The 19,573-nt window shown below is 34.6% G+C and overlaps 1 protein-coding gene across 7 annotated transcripts; it reads left to right on the top strand.

Annotated features, from left to right (window-relative positions):
* The first annotated feature begins 3,099 nt into the window (after positions 1–3,099).
* Positions 3,100–19,101, top strand: nedd1 (NEDD1 gamma-tubulin ring complex targeting factor). Of its 7 annotated transcripts, none has more exons than XR_015525619.1 (17): positions 3,100–3,282; positions 4,682–4,825; positions 6,577–6,671; positions 6,748–6,864; positions 9,348–9,488; positions 9,923–10,152; positions 11,701–11,902; positions 13,278–13,434; positions 13,551–13,682; positions 13,776–13,814; positions 13,891–13,995; positions 14,090–14,134; positions 14,225–14,394; positions 14,918–15,109; positions 15,948–16,038; positions 18,105–18,171; positions 18,274–19,101. XR_015525619.1 is itself a non-coding variant. In XM_087310621.1 (17 exons), the coding sequence occupies exons 2-17, from the start codon at positions 4,690–4,692 to the stop codon at positions 18,376–18,378; spliced, it is 2,034 nt and encodes a 677-aa protein (XP_087166747.1). In that variant the 5' UTR covers positions 3,100–3,282; positions 4,682–4,689; the 3' UTR covers positions 18,379–19,101.
* The last annotated feature ends 472 nt before the right edge of the window (positions 19,102–19,573 follow it).

Raw genomic sequence — 19,573 nt, forward strand, 5'->3', positions numbered from 1 at the left:
AACCTGGTTAAAAACAACTTTTTCAATGACTTTGCCAATGAAAGAGAGATTTGAGATTGGCCTGTAATTGCTCAATAGGGTGTTATCCAGGTTGCTCTTCTTCAAGGGGGGTTTAACAACTGCAGTTTTAAGTGAGTTTGGAAAAATCCCTGAGAGAAGTGAAGCATTTACCACTTTTGGAAGATCCAGATCCAGGAAGATCTTCTAAGATTTTACAGTTAATTGCCATGAAATCAGACATAATGTCTGATTTCTTAAGTTGTTTATAAGGTTTGAAAAGAAAGTCTGTCTAGCAGTTTTTAGTTCCACATTAAAAGCATGAAGACTGTCTTTAAAGATATTACAATGGACTACTAGTTTCGTCTTTCTCCAAATTCGCTCAGCTTTTCTGCATTGTCTTTTCTTCATTTGGACTGCTCTTGAGTTTTTCCAAGGGACTCTCTCTTTGCTAGTTCTCTTCCTAACTTTAACAGGAGCAATGTCATTTATTACATTTTTAATTTTAGAATTAAACAAATCAAGGAGAGAATCAACAGAATCTGCAGATATGCTTGGTGCTAGCGATATGGCCTTCATAAACTGCTCACTGGTGTTCTCATTTATGCATCTCTTTCTGACAGAGACAGATCTGTCTTCAATAGCTGGAGTGATCAATATATCAAAGAAAATACAGAAATGATCAGATAGTGCCACATCCCTAACAACAGTTGATGAAATGTGTAAACCCTTAGTTATAAGTAGATCAAGAGTGTGTCCACGATTGTGTGTGGGTCCTTGAACATGCTGAGTCAGATCAAAAGTGTTAAAAACAGTCATCAGTTCTTTTACAGCATTGTTTTCTGGATTATCAATGTGAATATTAAAATCCCCAGCAATACTAAAATAATCAAATTCAGAGGTTACTATTGATAACAGCACTGTAAAATCATCAATAAAAGCTGGAGAATATTTTGGAGGTCTGTAGATAATGATCAGTAAGATGCGTGGAGCACCTTTCAGTGCAATACTCAGATATTCAAAGGGCAAATAGTCACCAAATGACACTTGTTTACATTCATACATATCTTTAAACAGGGCAGCGATGCCTCCACCTCTCCTAATAACTTTGCAAACACTCAAAAAGTCAAAGTTTAAGGGAGCTGTTTCATCTAAAAGTGACTTATTATTGAGTGATCGAATGTTTAAAAGTGCTAACTTAACAGTTTTAGACGTTTTCACTACAGAATTCTCAGATTTAATAGACACCAGATTTGAATGATTTGCTATACGGTCTGAAAGAGTCTTTGGTTTTCTGTCACGTAATAAGAAACATATCAGCATAGAGAAAGCTACAGACACACTGGGTTCCTGCTTGTTCTGTAAACATCTGATAGAGACACTGTTATCTAAGCAGGCCCTCGAGACACATCAATGGCAGATTTTAAGTTCACCAGCTGAAGATGAGGTGTTTTTTGGGACCTGGCGCTGTCGCAAAGACCTGAGGCCTCTCCTAGGTGTAGGGCGAGGTGGGCTTAGAGATGGGCGTGTGGCTTGCTGATTTTTAGTTGCTAACTGGGGACTAGCAGCAATGGAGTGTGAGAGTTTAGTTCCAGCACACACCAGTTCCTCCATCTTTTTTGAAAAATCCAAGAGAGGCGAGCAAGGTGACAATGAGAGCGTGTCCGGTGACAGAGGCTGTGGGTCTGGGGTTTCTGGCTGCTGAGATATGTTTACCTGGCTGTTTTCCTGGGGATCATCCATGAGTGCTGAGACTGCTGAGACTTGATGGTGTTCTGATGCATCACAGTCTGCCTGTGTTGAGTTCAGTGTGCAGGGCACAGATGGCAGTTTGTCTTTTATCAGTGGTTGTTGTGGCTGCGTGGTGTTATCTCTGTCCTTGTAGGATGCGTCAGCCACAAGTCCACTCAGGAGCTGATTTAAAGTCCTGTGGTCATCCGGACATTTGCTAGGTGTGTGTGTGTCATTCAGTTCAGTGGCATACACAGCTGATGGATGATGGAGGGAGAAGGGGATATTGTCTTTCAGCACTTTTGCACCAAGCTTGCTTGGATGAAGGCCGTCTGATGTAAACAGCTGTCTTTGGTTCCAGAAGAGATTGAAGTATGTTAGAAATGTTAGAAACCTGTAACCAATCATTGGCTATAGTAGTAGCTAGCCTTTGCCCTATGGATGTCGATAGTTACCGGTTTTTAGCTTTCTTCAATATATCTTTAGTGTTTGACAAAACAAAAAACTCGGTGTGTTGAACTTGTGAACAGGGGTGGACGTAGTGATTCGGTGGCCCTAAGCAATTCTGGGTATAAGCAATTTTGGGTATGGCGCCCTAGCACTGAAACTCAAAATACTCTCTTTCTCTATAGATTTTTTTTTCTCTCTAAATTTGTGACATTTTTTTTTCTTTTTTTTTTTTTGAAAAAAAAAAGGCATGCTAGAAATATATTTTAAGTGGAATCTTTATCTTCTTATTGTAAAATGAAATACAGTAAATACACAAATAAAAATAGAAAATAGAAAAGAAGTAATGTAAAATTCTAATGGTTATAGACAGATTTTACAACATAAGATATAATTAGATACAACATAAGATATAAGATATAATATAGATTGGACATTGTTCGGGGCCCAAAATTCCCAGGGTCCCTATAAGCAGCTGCTTACCTTGCTTATTGGTTAGGTTCTCCCCTAGTTGTGACATAAGTCAAGGGTGAGTAAATGACAGAATATTCATTTTTTGGGGTGGTGAATATCGCTTCATGCAACAAGAAGATTAGACAATTGTGAAAACAATCAGGTCTAATTATACAGGACTTACAGTGTACTGTTAGAAGCTACTGGCATTCATTTTGTTGTGGATGTATGTATTTTAGACCCTCAAATTGCCAGTGACTTTATTATTACTGACCACGTTCATCTAAAAGTATTTAATATTATCCTGAATGATAGAAATCATACACAACGTAAATAGATTGATATAAATGTTGAGTAAATAACATAAAATTTTCATATTTGCCTTTAACACGAAGGTTGCAACAGAACTGCATAATTAGCGGTTGTCGAATTTAGCGTTGTTGTAAATCCCAAATGTGTCCTTTTTTGTTTGAGCCCAGCGGCGTGCCGTAGTGGCGGTTCCTCACCGGAGCCACGGATGTTCAAACTTTATCGATATGACAAAGTTTTAGTTTTAAATAAAAGGGCACATTTATTTAACCACAGTGGATGTATTGACAACTATATACCAGCATATCATTTACATTTTCTACACTTGTACAATCTAAAACAAGGGTAAGTAGCTAGCAGTTGCTAATCAGCTGGTGACTGCTGAAACTATTAGCACAACAACAACATGAACAGCAACAAATGAGTGCGAATTGGAGAGCTAAAGTCTTTTAGCGAGTGCTTGTTGTTTTATTTAAAATGTTTTCGCTAATAATTTGCCGTTGAATTCACTTTTGTAAGTCAATTTCATTATTCTTTGAAATGGAAAGGTTTTTATGAAGTAACTGTATTGCTTCTGAGCTAACTGCACTAGTATAGTTTTCCAAAACGTAGTTAAGACATAATGTAACGTTACACTCTCCATAACATTTCCGACTGTACAGATAAGCATGTATGTTGGTTAAATCAGACATTTATGCCATGATTTACAGAAAAAAACATCCACTGAAATATGATTCAGTGCAGATTGAGGTAAAGTTGGTTTTATATTCAACAATTCGTTCATTTTTGATCAGTGACAACTTGTGACTCTGTCCCTGTATTGTTTACCACACTACTTTAAATATTTGGTCTGAATTGGCATGCAAGTATGAATTTGTAACAACATACGCACTATTTGATTAAGTGAAAAATGTTCTACCTTGATAGTCATTGGCTGCTAATATGATTTGAATATTTCGAACTCTTATTCTACTATTATTAAGGAGAAAGTCTAATTGTATGAACATATTTTTTACCTCATATACCATTAATAAGCATTTTGATAAAATAATAAAAGACTCTTATTTAACAACATTATTCAACAACTTATTCAATAATCGCTGGTCAGTATAACTATTGTTTTGTTTTTAGAAAAATATATGCTTTGCATGGAACACATATCTATACCATCTATACCACATCTATACCAACACACATCTGTTTGCCATTTTTTAAAAAATTTAATTATTTATTGAATTTTCACAATAATAGACAAAACTACACATTTTCCAAAAATACATAAAGGAAAATTCAAACAATACAGTTTAGACAAAAAATGGGTCCGAATATATACATATATAAAGCAAAACTACAGATAAAACCGATAAATGTTAATTTTACAGACTGTAAATTCTGTGTAATCGGGCAAAGGCAAGCTTACAAATAATCAAAATACAGAATCCAGACTTTGTAAAACTTTTGGAATTTTAATTTCTTAAAAGTTTATTGAAACATTAAAGCAAAATTTCCGTCCATTTGCTTTCTGTTTACATTCAAATGAACAAAGATAAATGTAATCTGATATTGTAATCTGATCATTTGACCATGTGTCAAAAATAATTGTCATAGCAGTTCTTTAAAGTGCTGCACAACATGATTCAGTGACTATTTAAAACTAGTCTACCTCTGCAGTGTGACATTTAATATTCTTGTGCACTTGTGGCATGGTGTGCCTGACATCTGTTCATCTTTTGTGTCCTGTCAGCTGCTGGGATGGAGGACGTCACACGGCTGGTGTCGTCCGGTGACTGTCTGAAGATCTGGGACTCGAGCTCGATGACAGTGGTGGAGCAGTTTAATCCTCACAGTGCCACACATCCGGTGGCTCAAGTGTGCTGGAGCAGCAGCAGTATCCTTTAGCACTGACAAACTGTTTTCACATGTGTTTAAGTATCATTGCCACAATTGTGCTGGTGTGCAAACATTAAGGCATGACACATGTTTAGAGAAAGTTGTGTACACTACCTGACAAAAATCGGGTCACCTATCCAAGCTTTAGCAACAACAAATAATAACTGACTTCTACATAACTGATTAACTTCTAGTTAATTATTTGGTATCAGAAGTGGCTTATATAAACAGCAAATGCCTCTAGATTATGCTTCATTCACCAAAAAAAAATATGATCATGATTTGATTTTTAATTATTTAATTAAGATGGAAAGGTCTGACTTAGTTTAGACAAAAGTCTTGTCACTTAACAGAAATCTTGTACAATATAGAATATAAAGTCATGGTGCAGTGGAAAAAAAAAAAATATTGTGCATCCATACATCTCCGTAATGACTCCAATATCTTATTAATAAAGTCATCTGGAATGAGAAAGAAAGCGTTCCTGCAGGACTCTCAGTGTTTATCAAGATATTTTTGATTCATCTTTAATGCCTCCTCCATCTTTCCCCATACATGCTCAATAATGTTAATGTCTGGTGACTGGGCTGGCCAATTCTGGAGCACCTTGACCTTCTTTGCTTTCAGAAACTTTGATGTGTAGGCTGAAGTATGAGAAGGAGTGCGATCCTGCTGAATAATTTGCCCTCTTTTGCAGTTTGTAATGTAATGGGCAGCACAAATGTATTGATACCTCAGGCTGTTGATGTGCCACCCACTTTGCAGATATCTCGCACGCCCCCAGACTGAATGAAACACCAAACCATGGTTTTTCCTTTACCAAACTTGACTGATTTCTCTGAGAATGTTGGGTCCATGCGGGTTTTAATAGGTCTTCTGCAGTATTTGTGACGATTCTGATTCGGTTCAACAGATGATTCATCTGAAAGATCTACCTACTGCAACTTTTCCAAATGATCAAATAGAAGTCAAGTTATTATTTGTTGCTCTTACAACTGGGATCGACAACAATACTTTTGTCAGGTAGTGTATATAATTATGTAAATAAAAAATAATTTAGTGAAATAAATAATATTATAATAAAATAAATGCACAAGTTAAATTTTAAATAAGAAAATATTGCATATCATTAATTTAATATAAGTAATCATATTAAATTATATTATATTTTTTAAAAGTTTAAACCTAATTACCTAATACAATATACTAATAAATACATGGGTAAAAATAGAAATTTAAATTCATAATAATAATAAATTGGTAGAAACATTAAACAAACTAGTGACAATACAATATAATTAATATTGTAACAAATTGTTTAAATATAAATAAATAAAATAATATTAAATAAATACAATTACTTAAGAAAATATATTAGCAAAAAATGCATTATTTAAACAAGAATTATTAAACAAGAATCAATAAATAATTTATTTTAGATTTAAGATTTTAGTTAAAGAATTCAGAATCTAGTATTAGATTTAGGTTAAAAATAAAAATATGATGGTACATTTATAAATAATTACTTTATAATATTGATTATTAAAATATATTAGGTTTTAATGTAATGTAGTATAATAAAAAAGTTTCCGAAATTACATTAGTATTTTTGCATGAATAAATACTGGTAAATAAATACACTGCCACTATTTTATATTTGATATCTAATCACAAAATGTCTACTACACAGTGTTTTAATAAAATCTTTTAGCTAGTTTGATGAAAAAGGTTTTCCTTAACAGTGTTCAGATCAGTATGTGGTCAGTGCCAGCAGTATAGGAGACAAACTGGTTGTGTCCAGTCTCAAGTCCTCTCCTGTTCCAGTCATGGAGCTCGGTGAAGGGGTGAGCTGACAAACTAAATATCTTAACTCAACATATCTTTCTTATTGATGTCTGAACACCTGCCTTTTGTTTGCAGAAAAAACAAACCCGTGTGAGTCTGAACTCCACATCACAGTTTCTAGTCAGTGGTGGACTGGATAACACTGTTAATATCTGGGACCTCAAGACAAAACGACTGCACCGAACCCTTAAGGTAATGCACTTTTACAGTAATCATAAATGTGTCAAGCATTTGTGTACATTTCTGAAAGCTTGCTGTTTAGATCTTCTAGGCTACTGGTCAATTCCCTTTTTTGATGTTAAAAAATGTGTTGGGCTGCTATATATATATATATATATATATATATATATATATATATATATATATATATATATATATATATATATATATATATATATATATATATGTATATATATATATAAGTGCTGTCAATCGGTTAAAAAAAACTAATCGGACTTATTTTGAAAATTAATCGCGATTAATCGCAATTAATCACATTTGGACTGAAACTTGTCATTTTGGCTTTTCAAATGTAAAATTAATGTAAAAGCAAAACAAAACTATTTAAATTTAAAATATAATTGTTTATTAGAATTTTTGTTTAACATGTAACACAGATTTCTTCATGAAAACAACACACCCACAATAAACTTTCAAGATCCTGGCTTGACAGCCATAATCATTATAGAAATAAAAACACAGGCATGTTAATGCCATTTGAATCTCAAAACAATCAATGCCAATAAAGAAAAAAAATTATTTCCAAGTTGGATTCTAAGTGGACTGCAAAAAATGCCAAAATACAGGCATGCCAAATATGGACAATTATAATAACAATAAAATATTGAATACAAACAATTGTACTCATTGTAAAGTTGTATTGCTGTGAGTTGAGTTGTCCTCGTTTACATTCAGTTAGTTGCTAAAACAGTCCAGTCTGTTGACATTATCGGGGGACAATGTGGACCTTTTCTTTTGAATGATGTGAGCTGAGAGTGCAACGCAATCTCACGGCAATTCGTAACTTTTTGATTTAGTGCGCACACACACAGACACACACACTCACACACAGGACAGGGCAGTTGGAGCGACTCCCTTCAGATTCAACACGCATGATCGTGTTCATCAAATTTGGTTAAACTAAGCGTTCTAAAGTATGGCTGTATTTCACAAGGATTCTGACATATCAACGCGAAGCAGACACTTGCGTTTAAGGGAGAAACACGTCAAACTTAATAAAACAATGGAGGGCGCATGCTGAAAGGCAGAGAGGAATGTGCTGCCTTTGACAGCTCGAGACTTAATCTGGCACTTCATTGACATAGACACCAATACTCCAATTTTAATATGATTAAGATAATACTCTTACTGAGAGTCTACTATGCAAGCAGCAATTTTTGATTACCTCAAAGGACCACCGGGTCACGATATGCTGGGGGTTTTCTTTTTGTTCGCCATGCGTTATCAAACTCCATTAAAACAGAAGTCGAAAATTAAAAATGAAACATACGAAATTAGATGAAACTCTGGAGGAATTGCTGGATAGCCTGGTAATTCAACATTAATTATTTTATACTGAAACCTGCCTTCAAAAAGTGCTACCTTGGTCTTATCCATATTTCTTTGCCCACAACAGGGAAAAAAAACTGCAACTGCGTTAATTGCGTAAATTTGTTTTATTGGTTTAATTATTTCAAATTAATCGCATATCTTAACGCACAATTTTATATAGCAAAAAATTTTGATAGCAAAAAAAAAAAAAAAAATATATATATATATATATATATATATATATATATATATATATATAATTTTTTATTTTTTTGTAGAAACTGTATATAAATTGTAGAACTTTCTTTTTATTAATTAATTAAAAGGCATGTTTTATTGTTTAAGAGTGAAAGTAAAAAAAGAAAGTACACAAATGCTTTTAAAGTTTAATGGATATGTTTTGAACTTTGTTTGAATCAAAGAATCTTGCCCCACAGTTGAGTTTCCACAAAACAATATGAAGCAGAACAAGATAGTAATGATGAGCAAGTAATAACTGATCATAATATAACAGCAAATCAGGATATTATGATATCTGAAAGTTAATGCAACACTTAAGAAGGATGCTGACAATTCTGCTTGAAATGAAAAGAGTACTTCAAACTTACTTTAAATCCAATAATAAAATTAGATTTTTTTATGTTATTTGTTTGTCCTACTATTTATTATGTGAAATTGAGATTTTTTTGTATTTAGTATTAGTATTTTTTGATAAAATAAATGCAGCGTTAGTGAGAAGTAAAAAACTCTTACTGATTTCAGACTTTTGACCAGTACTGTACATCCTAACGCCCCATTCACACGCGGGTTCAGCGTCAACGCTTACCGTTTTCTGAATGGGTGACGTCAATCGTTGCAAAATTAAATTGTGGATCCATCAGTGCTGCTTCAGAGGAGTTGCTCGAGCACCGTTCAAGCACCAACCGAAGCAATCAGCCAATCAGATCGCTATATGCAAATACCCCAGCTCAGACAGTAGCCAATTGCAGGCTTACTTTATTGGCTGATGATGTTATGGCGATTGTGTCAGCCCCAACTTCAAACACGCCCTCCGTCAAGAGTTGAGGCTGAAGCCCGGTGTGAATCGTGTGTAATGGATTTCCCTGATGTCTCTTTCTATGTAGGATCACAAGGAGGAGGTGACGTGCGTGTCTTTTAATGGAGGAGACAGCTACATCGCATCAGGCTCCACTAGCGGAGACATCATCCTCCACAGCATCACAACCAACCTGTCCAGCAAACCTTTCGGCCACGGGCCAAATGTGGTAAGCCCGACTTCTTCAGCCATAAAAAATAAAGCAAATGAACTGTGACAGTGAATAGTGAAAATACTAAAAATTGTTATGTAAAAATAAATAAAATAATTAACATACAGTTTGTAACACGCTAAAACATAAAGATATAAATTAAAATGAATAAATATACAAATTAAGATACAAAAAATATAAATATAAATGTTAAAAGTGTTGAATTAAATGTATAATTATGTTAAGATAATATAATGTATGCCGTGAAATATGCTTATGTAATAAAGCTGTAATAAATATGTATTAAAATGTATTAAAATATTAAAGAATTTACAGATCTTCATTTATTTCAAATCCCACATTTTTAACAGCTATTCATCGCTCTAAACCGTAAGACGTAATCAGTTTATCACGTAATCAGTTGTATCAGAATTCTGACCTGTTGTCTGCAGCCTATTCATGATCTGAGGTACTCTCTGGTGAAGCGCTCTCTGCTGGGCACGGTGTCTGACAGTGGATCTGTGGCCCTTTGGGATGCCAACACTCAGAAGGAGCTGCACTTGTTTGAGGGGGCGCACAAAGCCCCCTGTTCAGGACTGGCTTTCTCCCCGGCCAACGATTTACTCTTCGTTACTGTAGGCCTGGACAAGAAGATCGTCTGCTATGACACCTCAAGCAAAATGTAAGAGACCGCATACACTTAGAAGAGTACAGCATCTAAAAATATAAAGCAGTTTGTTGTTAATAGAAAATATCTCAATAGTTTTTTAGCATGTTAGTGTTGTAAACTTTGTTGTTTGAAAGCTTATAAATTCTGAATTCATCATGTGAAACTGTTTCAGACGGACATAGCGTTGTTAATGAAATAGTACTAATTTTAGCAAGCCCTTGTGTTTGTCAAGTTTCATATTACAAAATATACTGTTTTTTTTTTTTTCAATCGAATCATTTTCTAATTCTGACAAATAGGGCTGCACAATATATCATTTCAGAATCAATATCACAATGTGCCAATATGCAATAGTCATATGGTAAGATCTGCAGTGTCATCATGTTGGGATTAATGCAACATGACCTAATCTAATAGTGTAAAAGATTTTCATTTTAATGTGTATTTCTGGCCTGTGATTAAGATTTCAAGCTAATTTGAACCACTTGGGCTCAAGAAATTTTGACATTTTAATAAAGATGATTTGTTTAATTATTTGTACAATGAAGACTATAGTGTTAATTTACATTTGATTTATTTCATTTTTATCTTTGTTCTAATGGTTTAATTTGTGCTGTTATTTTGTTTATTTTATGCAGATACTCTCTCCTAAAAATCCATCCCAATCAATGTTAAATATGAATTCATTCTAAATATTTACTCGAGTCAGCTTGTAAAAGGATATTCATATTCCAATATAAATATAGCAGAAAAACAAAATATCGCAATTGTTTTTTTAAATATCATTCAACCCAACTGACAAGTCATATATATTTTAAGAAAAGGTCTGACAGGCGGACAGTTATGGTTCCATATTCGATGACAAATCAGATGGTTTTGTGACAGGAGAATGTTTCGAAAAATTTACATCGTCAATTTGGTTGTCACTCATTAGCCACTTTGTAGAATAGCACCTAAACAAAATCTCACTGGACCTAACTGTAAGTTTTGTGATATCAACTTCAAATTTGGAATATTACTTGGAGAAACATTCTATAGCAATTTTACCCCATTTTATTCGCTTTAAACATTTATACGTTTTTATTAAGGATGTAATGATTCACCTAATTAGAGATTTAATATGATTCACAATACTATTCACAATATGATTATTTTATTTTATTTCTAACAAAATTAAGACAATTTATAAATGAATAAATGTTATTTATTCACACATTTCTTTGTTAAAAAAATACATTTTGTTAAATAACAAAACTAAATGGCAATTTAAAAAAATAAAAAGCTGCATAGTTCATTTTCACATCTATTTTTAAACTGAAACTATATAAATAAACATGATTATCGGGTACATATACAATGTTGAAATGTTCCCTTAAAGATTACAACTGCATCAAAGTTGATCTCTATTCTCACAAGCTCATGACAGACACAGAATGCTGTAATATGGATGCCAGGCCAGTAGATGGTGATACTGTCACAACAGCATTGATTTAATATGCTGTTTGGAGTTTGACTTGAAGCTGTTTTCTGAATCAGTTGAATGTGTTAATTTCTCCACAGAGTGTTTCGTAATAAGCAGGTGGAATCTCCACTCACAGCTATTGATTTTACTCCTGATGGAGCTGGACTGGTCGTGGGCTCAACGCAGGGCCGAATCTACCTGTATGACCTGAGAAACCTCAGCGCACCGGTCAAAATTAACACAGCTCACAAGACCTCAGTGACCTGCATTCGCTTCCAGAACTCCACCTCCAAGTTAAAGGTACAGCTGCATCTTTTATGTGTCCGTCAACAAATTTCTACTCAACCAGCCTTACATGGGTTTGCTTATGTTGAATTTACTCATGTTCTTATCACTGTAACTAAAATCTGTGGGCACAGGGACAAAAATGCATCGAAGATTGTGGACTGTAATGTGTATTGTATTAATTAATGTACTAAATATTCATTATTTTTCAATTATTTAATGTATTAAATTAAATACTGATAATATTTATGATAATATTTATGATAATATTTATATGCGTAATCTGCTTTTAATCATTCAGATGATTCTAAGAATGTTTTAATTTTGCAGTGTGTTTTATATGAAATTAGTTTATTTAATAGTTTTCATTCATGTAGGTTTCTACGTTAATATATTTTTAACCATATCTTTTTAAAACTACTTATTAAACAGTTTCAGTAGTGAATACTGGAATTATGATTAAAGTATGCTTTTATATATGTTTTGTATTTTTGTTGTAAATTGTTTTTTTATTTACTTTAAGTTATGGTTAATGTATGTAACATACCGTACATTTGATCTAAAGCAATTATTTATTTAATTCGTTTAAAATAATTAAGTAACTTTTTTATATTTTTTTAACATGAATTTACCTCGTTTAATTCATTTAACTATTAATATTTTGAACGTTTTTTTAAAAAGTACTCTTAGAGTTTGTATTTTGTGCAGTGTTTTTTATATAAAAATATTTTTTGTTTTATTTAATTGGTTTGAATTTAATAAATAAAATTCTAATCATTTTTTAAAATGTACTTTTTATTTATAATTTTGAAACCCCCATGGACATTGATTAATTCTTTATTCATTCTGAAATAGTACTTAGTTTTTGCAAGCTCTGCCCCCTCACATCAATGTCAAGTTTCATATTACAAAAATTGTAATTTTGTTTTAATCAAATCTTTTTCTGATTTTGACAAGTCTTACAATATACAGTTGAAGTCAGAATTATGTTCTATTTTTTAATAAAATTTAATAAAAACTTAATAAATGTCCATGTATCATTTCTTAAATGTAATAAACATGTAGTTTAAAAATACTCTTGGAGTTTGCATTTTGTGTAAAATTATTAAGTATATTTATAATTTTAATATTAAATATAAAATATAATTATAAATAAAATTATTTTTATATATTTTAAATAATATTTTAATAATATTTTTAATACCCCTGATTAATTAAAAAAATATATATATGTTAATAATAGAAATTGTGATTTTTTTTTTATTATTATTTTTTTAAATAAAATTTTATTTAAATAGTCTAAGTTTTATATAGTTTTCCTAGTTCTCATTAATACGAAGCATAGCCCCTTCATTCATCAGTTTATTTATAGTTCTGACTCTTGTTACAGTCCACCAAATCATCCAGCAAGTCTTCTCAATCAAATAAAAGGATCTCAGTCAAGCTGGGCAGCAGTCAGCAGACGGGACCCTCCACCCCAACATCTACTGTCCCACCCATTGTTTCCGGATCTGAGTTTCCTGGAGATGGTCAAGCCCAAGTCCCAGGTTAGATTTACTCTTTGTGACTAGAGACTGTTTTATTTCTTAGCTGGCATTTTAAAGCCCTGTTTTTAGCTGTTGTAATAGTTTAATAATAACAATAATAAGGTGTTGTGTTTCAGGTCCATCTGCTGAGGTGTTTTCTCGAGAGGCAGAGGGTCAGCTCAGTCAAGATCAGATGCCCAATGTTGAGAAATTCAGCAGCATCGGACGAAATAGTTTAAACCTGGACATTTTCTCCCCTCTAAATGATGGTACAATGCACTGTGCTCGATATCTCTCTGCTTATTCTTAATTACTAATAATAAGTATAGAATAATAAGTTAAATCATTTGCTTTTCCATCAGGTTTTAAATCACATGGCTTTGCTGATACTTCAAGAAATGGTGAGGATTATTTAATGATGTTCAGTTAAATATGGCAGATTTGAAGAGATTATGAGTATGTTGATGTTGTTTCTAGGCGGCAGTATAGATGTTTTCTCGAGGGAAGCAGAAGGACAGCAGACCGCTGACCGCTTCAGAGTCGGCAGAAACAGCCTGGACATCTTTTCACCTGTACGAGACGGTGAGGATACTTTTGCACCACCTCGGAGTTGTCGAGATTTTTTTTTTTACATTTATTTTACTAATTAATGACCTATTAAACCTCATCTCTCTAGATTACAAAGGGCACAGACTGAGTGATGTATCAAGTGGAAAGAAAGGCAAGCTGCTACAAACGTCATTTTATTTTCATCAACCGTAATGAGCTTAAAATAATAAAGTTCTACTTTGACCTCTTTCTGCATTACTAGACTTTGAATATCTACCTCATTTCCCTGGAGGCTCATCCCAGAGGAAGACTCCATTGGGCACTCCTGGCAGCCGCTGCTACAGTCCGTCTGTGGTGCAGACTCCACCAATCAAAGAAGAGGAGTCCACCACTACCCCTCCACAGCAGACTGATGTCCAGAACGGCACCAAGGTCCATTGTTTAACATTAGGGATGCACTGTAATAAAAAAACTAAACATTTTGTCTTCACTTAGCTGAAAATATTATATCATATTGTTATTATTTTTTTAAATAATATAAAGTAAATTTGCGAGCCTTTTCAAATTTAGTTAAAAGTCGTTAAATTCATTAAATAACATATTTACTAATAGTGTAATAGAATAGTATTAATTGGTTAGCACTGTTGCCTCACAACAAGAAGGTTGCTGGTTCGAGTCCCGGCTGGGTCAATTGGCATTTCTCTGTGGAGTTTGCATGTTCTCGCTGTGTTCGCGTAGGTTTCCTTTGATTTCCCCCACAGTCTAAAGACATGCGCTGTGAATTAAACTGGCTGTAGCATATGAGTGTGTGTGTGGATTGGAGAGCATATGGGTGTTTTCCAGTACTGGGTTGTCGCAGGAAGGATATCCGCTGTGTATAACATATGCTGGAACAATTGTTGGTTCAGTTCGCTGTGGAAACATAAATTGAGTTGTTTCTCTGTGTTGTTGAAAGGTGGAGAAGAGTAACGGTGTACGGCAGGAGTATGATGCCATCACCACACCGCCTGCAGCTCAGAGCACGCGAATTCAGTCCGTTCAGCCTCAGTTCAACACACCAGAGCCCAGTCAGAGGAGAGATCTTTCCACACAGCTCACATATGATTCCCCCATCAGCAGAGCTCCTGCTTCTCCTGCTGCTGCTGCTGCTGCTGCTGGTATGCTTACTAAAGTTCACACACAAATGAAAACGTCACCATCATTGAATGACCATTATCTTTGAATATGACTTTCTTTTGTCAGATGAACACAGTTGGAGTAGGTTGACATTTTGTCCTGGCTCTTCCATGCGGTATAATGATGGACACTGGCTCATTTTTAAAGCTTTCAAAAGTGCATAAATCTGTCAAAAAGCTAATCCAAATGGCACCAGCGGGATAGCACATGCTTTATTGACTTTATTCTTCATGTACGAGTGGATGCCGCCATTTGAATGTTTTTGACGGGACACTTCCGGTCCAGTTCACTTCAATTGATTTTTAGAGATTAAAACTGCTCTACTTTTTATGTATAAAATGTCCATATATCTGCATTTCAAAGGGAAATCAAGATTGTTTAACTTTTAGGGAAAGACTTATTTTTGACTCATTTTTTTCCTGACGGTTTAAACTAAACAATGGATTTTGCTTTAAGTGGATAGTTCACCAAAATAAAGAAAATGTCCTATTCATTTACTCACACTTAATCGGTCCAAACTTTTTGTTGAACACAAACAAGATATTCTGAAGAAAATATTGGGGAAAAGAGCTGCCATTGACATCCATAGGAACAAAGTAATACTGTAGAAGTCGATGTCTGTTATTTCCAAACATTTTTCATCTCTGCCTTCGTGTTCAAAATAAAGAAACACAAACAAGTTTGGAACAAGTGAAAGGAGAGTAAATGATGACTAGGACTTTCAGCTTTGCGTAAACTGTCCCTTTAAGTATGTCATGGCCTTCAGCTTGAAGAGGTTTAAATAGGATGAAATGTGTGTTTCTCCTCAGCTCCAGCCGCAGCAGTGGATTCTGCTCCACTCACTTCTGTACAGATGAACTTTGTCCGTAACATGATTCATGAGGCACTGGAGGACTTCAGGTGAGCCACTGCCTATTTAACACAATGTTGGAAAGCGGCTGCCATTGATTTCCAGTATTTTTTGTTCCTGCTATTGATGTCAATGGCTGCTTTTTTCAGAATATGTTGTTTTGTGAACAGAAGAAAGGAATTTATAAACGTTTAGAACCACTTGAGTGTGAATGAACCGAGGAAAGTTACATCTCTTTAACTAAAGCTAAAACCATGAAGCAGATTTTTGGCTTTCTTTAAATGAAATGTAGCTAAAAATATGTCAACACAAATGACTTCAAATAAAACATTCTTTATTAATATCTTGATGTTTCTGTCGCACAATCCTTCAGAAATCACTCTAATATGCAGATTTGCTGAAGAAACGTTTCTTATAAAATCCTTTTGAAAAAAACTCGGGGTTCTTTGTTAAACTTTCCCTTTTGATGAAATGTAATGCATCTTTGGTGAATAAAGTACTTTTGACCAGTAGTGTAAACAACATTATAGTTCATGTTTTCAATTAAATCTGAAACCATAAAAACTGGCAAAAATGTAGAAGTTAATAGTCTAGTTGACTCTGAAATGCTCATTTTCATTTAGTTTTTAAATTCATTTACTGCAAAATTCAAAAATAAAACTTTCTAAAAACTATTTGCACATTTCAAATAAATCCAGGACAAAAAAAACTATATGTGGTAAATGCTCACAGGCCACTTTATTAGGTACACCGTACTAGTACCGGGTTGACCCCCTTTTGCCTTCAGAACTGCCTTGATCCTTCATGGCAGAGATTTAACAAGGTACTGGGAATATTCCTCAGAGATTTTAGGTCCATATTGACATGAAAGCATCACAGCAGTTACTGCAGATTTGTCGGCTGCAATCCATGATGCAAATTTCACATTCCACCACATCCCAAAGGTGCTCTATTGGATTGAGCTCTGGTGACTGTGGAGGCCATTTAAGTTCAGTAAACTCATTGTCATGTTCAAGAAACCAGTCTGAGATGATTTGCGCTTTATGACATGGCACATTATTCTGCTGGAAGCAGGCAACAGAAGATGAGTACACTGTGATCATAAAGGGATAGACATGATCAACAACAATACAGTGGTAGGCTGAGGCAATGACACGATGCTCAATTGGTTCCAGTGGACCCAAAGTGTGCCAAGAAAATATCCCTTAAACAAGGCAGGATAGATCCCTGCTTTCATGTTTGTGATGCCAAATTCTGACTCTACCATCTGAATGTTGCAGCAGAAATTGAGACTCATCAGACTTGGCAACGTTTTTCCAATCTTCTATTGTACAATTTTGCTGGGCCTGTGCGAATTGCAGCCTCAGTTTCCTGTTATTAGCTAAAAGGAGTTACACCCGGTGTGGTCTTCTGCTGCTGTAGCCCATCCGCCTCAAGGTTGGACGTGTTGTGCGTTCAGAGATGCTCTTCTGTATATTGTTGCCTTTCTATCAGCTTAAACCAGTCTGGCCATTCACCTCTGACCTCTGGCATCAACAAGGCATTTGCACACACAGAATTGCAGCTCACTGGATAGTTTCTCCATTTCAGAGTATTCTTTGTAAACTCTAAAGATGGTTGTGCATGAAAATCCCAGTAGATCAGCAGTTTCTGAAATACACAGACCAGCCTGTCTGGCAATAACAACCATGCCACATTCAAACTCTCTTAAATCACCTTTCTTCCCCATTCTGATGCTCGGTTTGAACTGCAGCAGATCGTCTTGATCATGTCTACATGCCTAAATGCATTGAGCTGCTGCCATGTGATTGGCTGATTAGAAATTTTGTGTTAACGAGCAGTTGGACAGGTGTACCTAATAAAGTGGCCGGTGAGTGTATATAACTGCAATCTATTACTAAAACTGTCAGTTTTGATAAATTGAAAATAAAAGTAACATGTTGGGCATCGAAAACTATTCAAGCAATATATAAACATTAAAAATAAATCTAAGACTAACACAAACATTAAACCTATATACAGTATATATATATATATTATAAATTAGTATGTCCTGTTTATGTATTTACGGTTTCTGAGTGTAAAAAGACTGATACAGTTTGACTGTTATACACAGAGACACGTGTCATCGAGACATCATCAATCTACAGGTGGAGATGGTTCGCCAGTTCTACATCCAGTTGGTAACTCGGTCTCTTTCACAAACTATCATTCTTGAAGCAGCCAGAAAATGAAATAAAGCTGAATATTACACCCCTAATAATAACACCACTCATCTTTTCCAGAATGAAATCCACGGTCTGATTGAGAAATACTCCGTGAACGACTCGCTCGTCGAAGAGATCGAAAGACTGAAAGAGGAAAACAAAAGACTACGAGCCAACTATTAGAGCAGGCTCATGTGTCTGCCAGTGCCTTCACTCTGTTTGTCATATCGGCACACTTTTATATCCGCTTCAGCTCATGAAGAGTGTTTTTGTAAGATTTCTATGCCATAAAAACAGATGGAAATGAAAAGAACTCATTTTGTTTTCTCTCCAAGGTGTGCGTTGTACATCCTGACTAGTTTACTGAAAAACTACATGTATTGGCACTTAGGATGAGTAGAGTGAATAGACATCTCAGTGTGGATTTTGCAACCTATTTTTGCCACATGATTTTTGAAAACTGCATGCCAAAAATGAAGAAAGGACACTGGTGAACATAGATATGTTTGTATTTTCGCTTCAGAAGTGTGTGTGTAGGTCAGAAGTGCTCAACCCTGTTCCTGTAGATCTACCTTCCTGCAGAGTTCAGCTCCAGCCCTGATCTACCCTGAACACACCTGAACTAATCAATTAGGACCTGAACAGCACATGATAATTGCAGGCAGGTGTGTTTGATGTGGGTTGCAACTGAAATCTGCTGGAAGGTAGATCTCCAGGAACAGGGTTGAGCACTGCTGCTGTAGGTTCTATGAATGCAAGTGCTTTAATACACAACAAATAGTTGCAATCAGTTTTATACAATTTTGAAATGACTAACTCCAAACTATTGTCCTGTACACTGTGCTATTAATCCACATTTGTAAGACGTCTTCCTATGGACTGGCCTAAATAAATTATTTCTGCAAATTTGTGTTTTCATAACTGTGCAGTGAGTTATGTTTTTTATGTACCGAAAACATATTTGTAGTCAGGAAGTGCTTATGTCTAATACAGAGATGCCCCAAAGTAGGTCACTACCATTGTAACCTTTGATTTGGTCCACCATCCCACCTGAGAAGAGTTTGAAAATGATGGGGCAAATGCCTTTATAGTCATTTGTAATTTAACATAACATTCTTTTGTTTGTTTTATTGCTGAGCTACAAATTAGCAAACTGTAAAGAAATATTTCAATTAACTATTGTAAAAGTGTTCACATTTTTACAAATCAGATTCAGTCACTCGATGGAGAGAGAACTATGCAGAAGATATCGGCGAGCAAATCAAGGCAAAAACTTGTGTAATTCTGTTATAAATGAGATTGTTTTGTTTTTACTGTAATAAGTTTATTTTAAATTGCAAATATATATATACTGTATTAGTTAATATAAAACAATGTT

The sequence above is a fragment of the Danio rerio genome, chromosome 25 (assembly GCF_052040795.2).
Source record: "Danio rerio strain M-AB ecotype USA chromosome 25, GRCz13ab, whole genome shotgun sequence".
NCBI classification, from domain to species: Eukaryota; Metazoa; Chordata; class Actinopteri; order Cypriniformes; family Danionidae; genus Danio; species Danio rerio.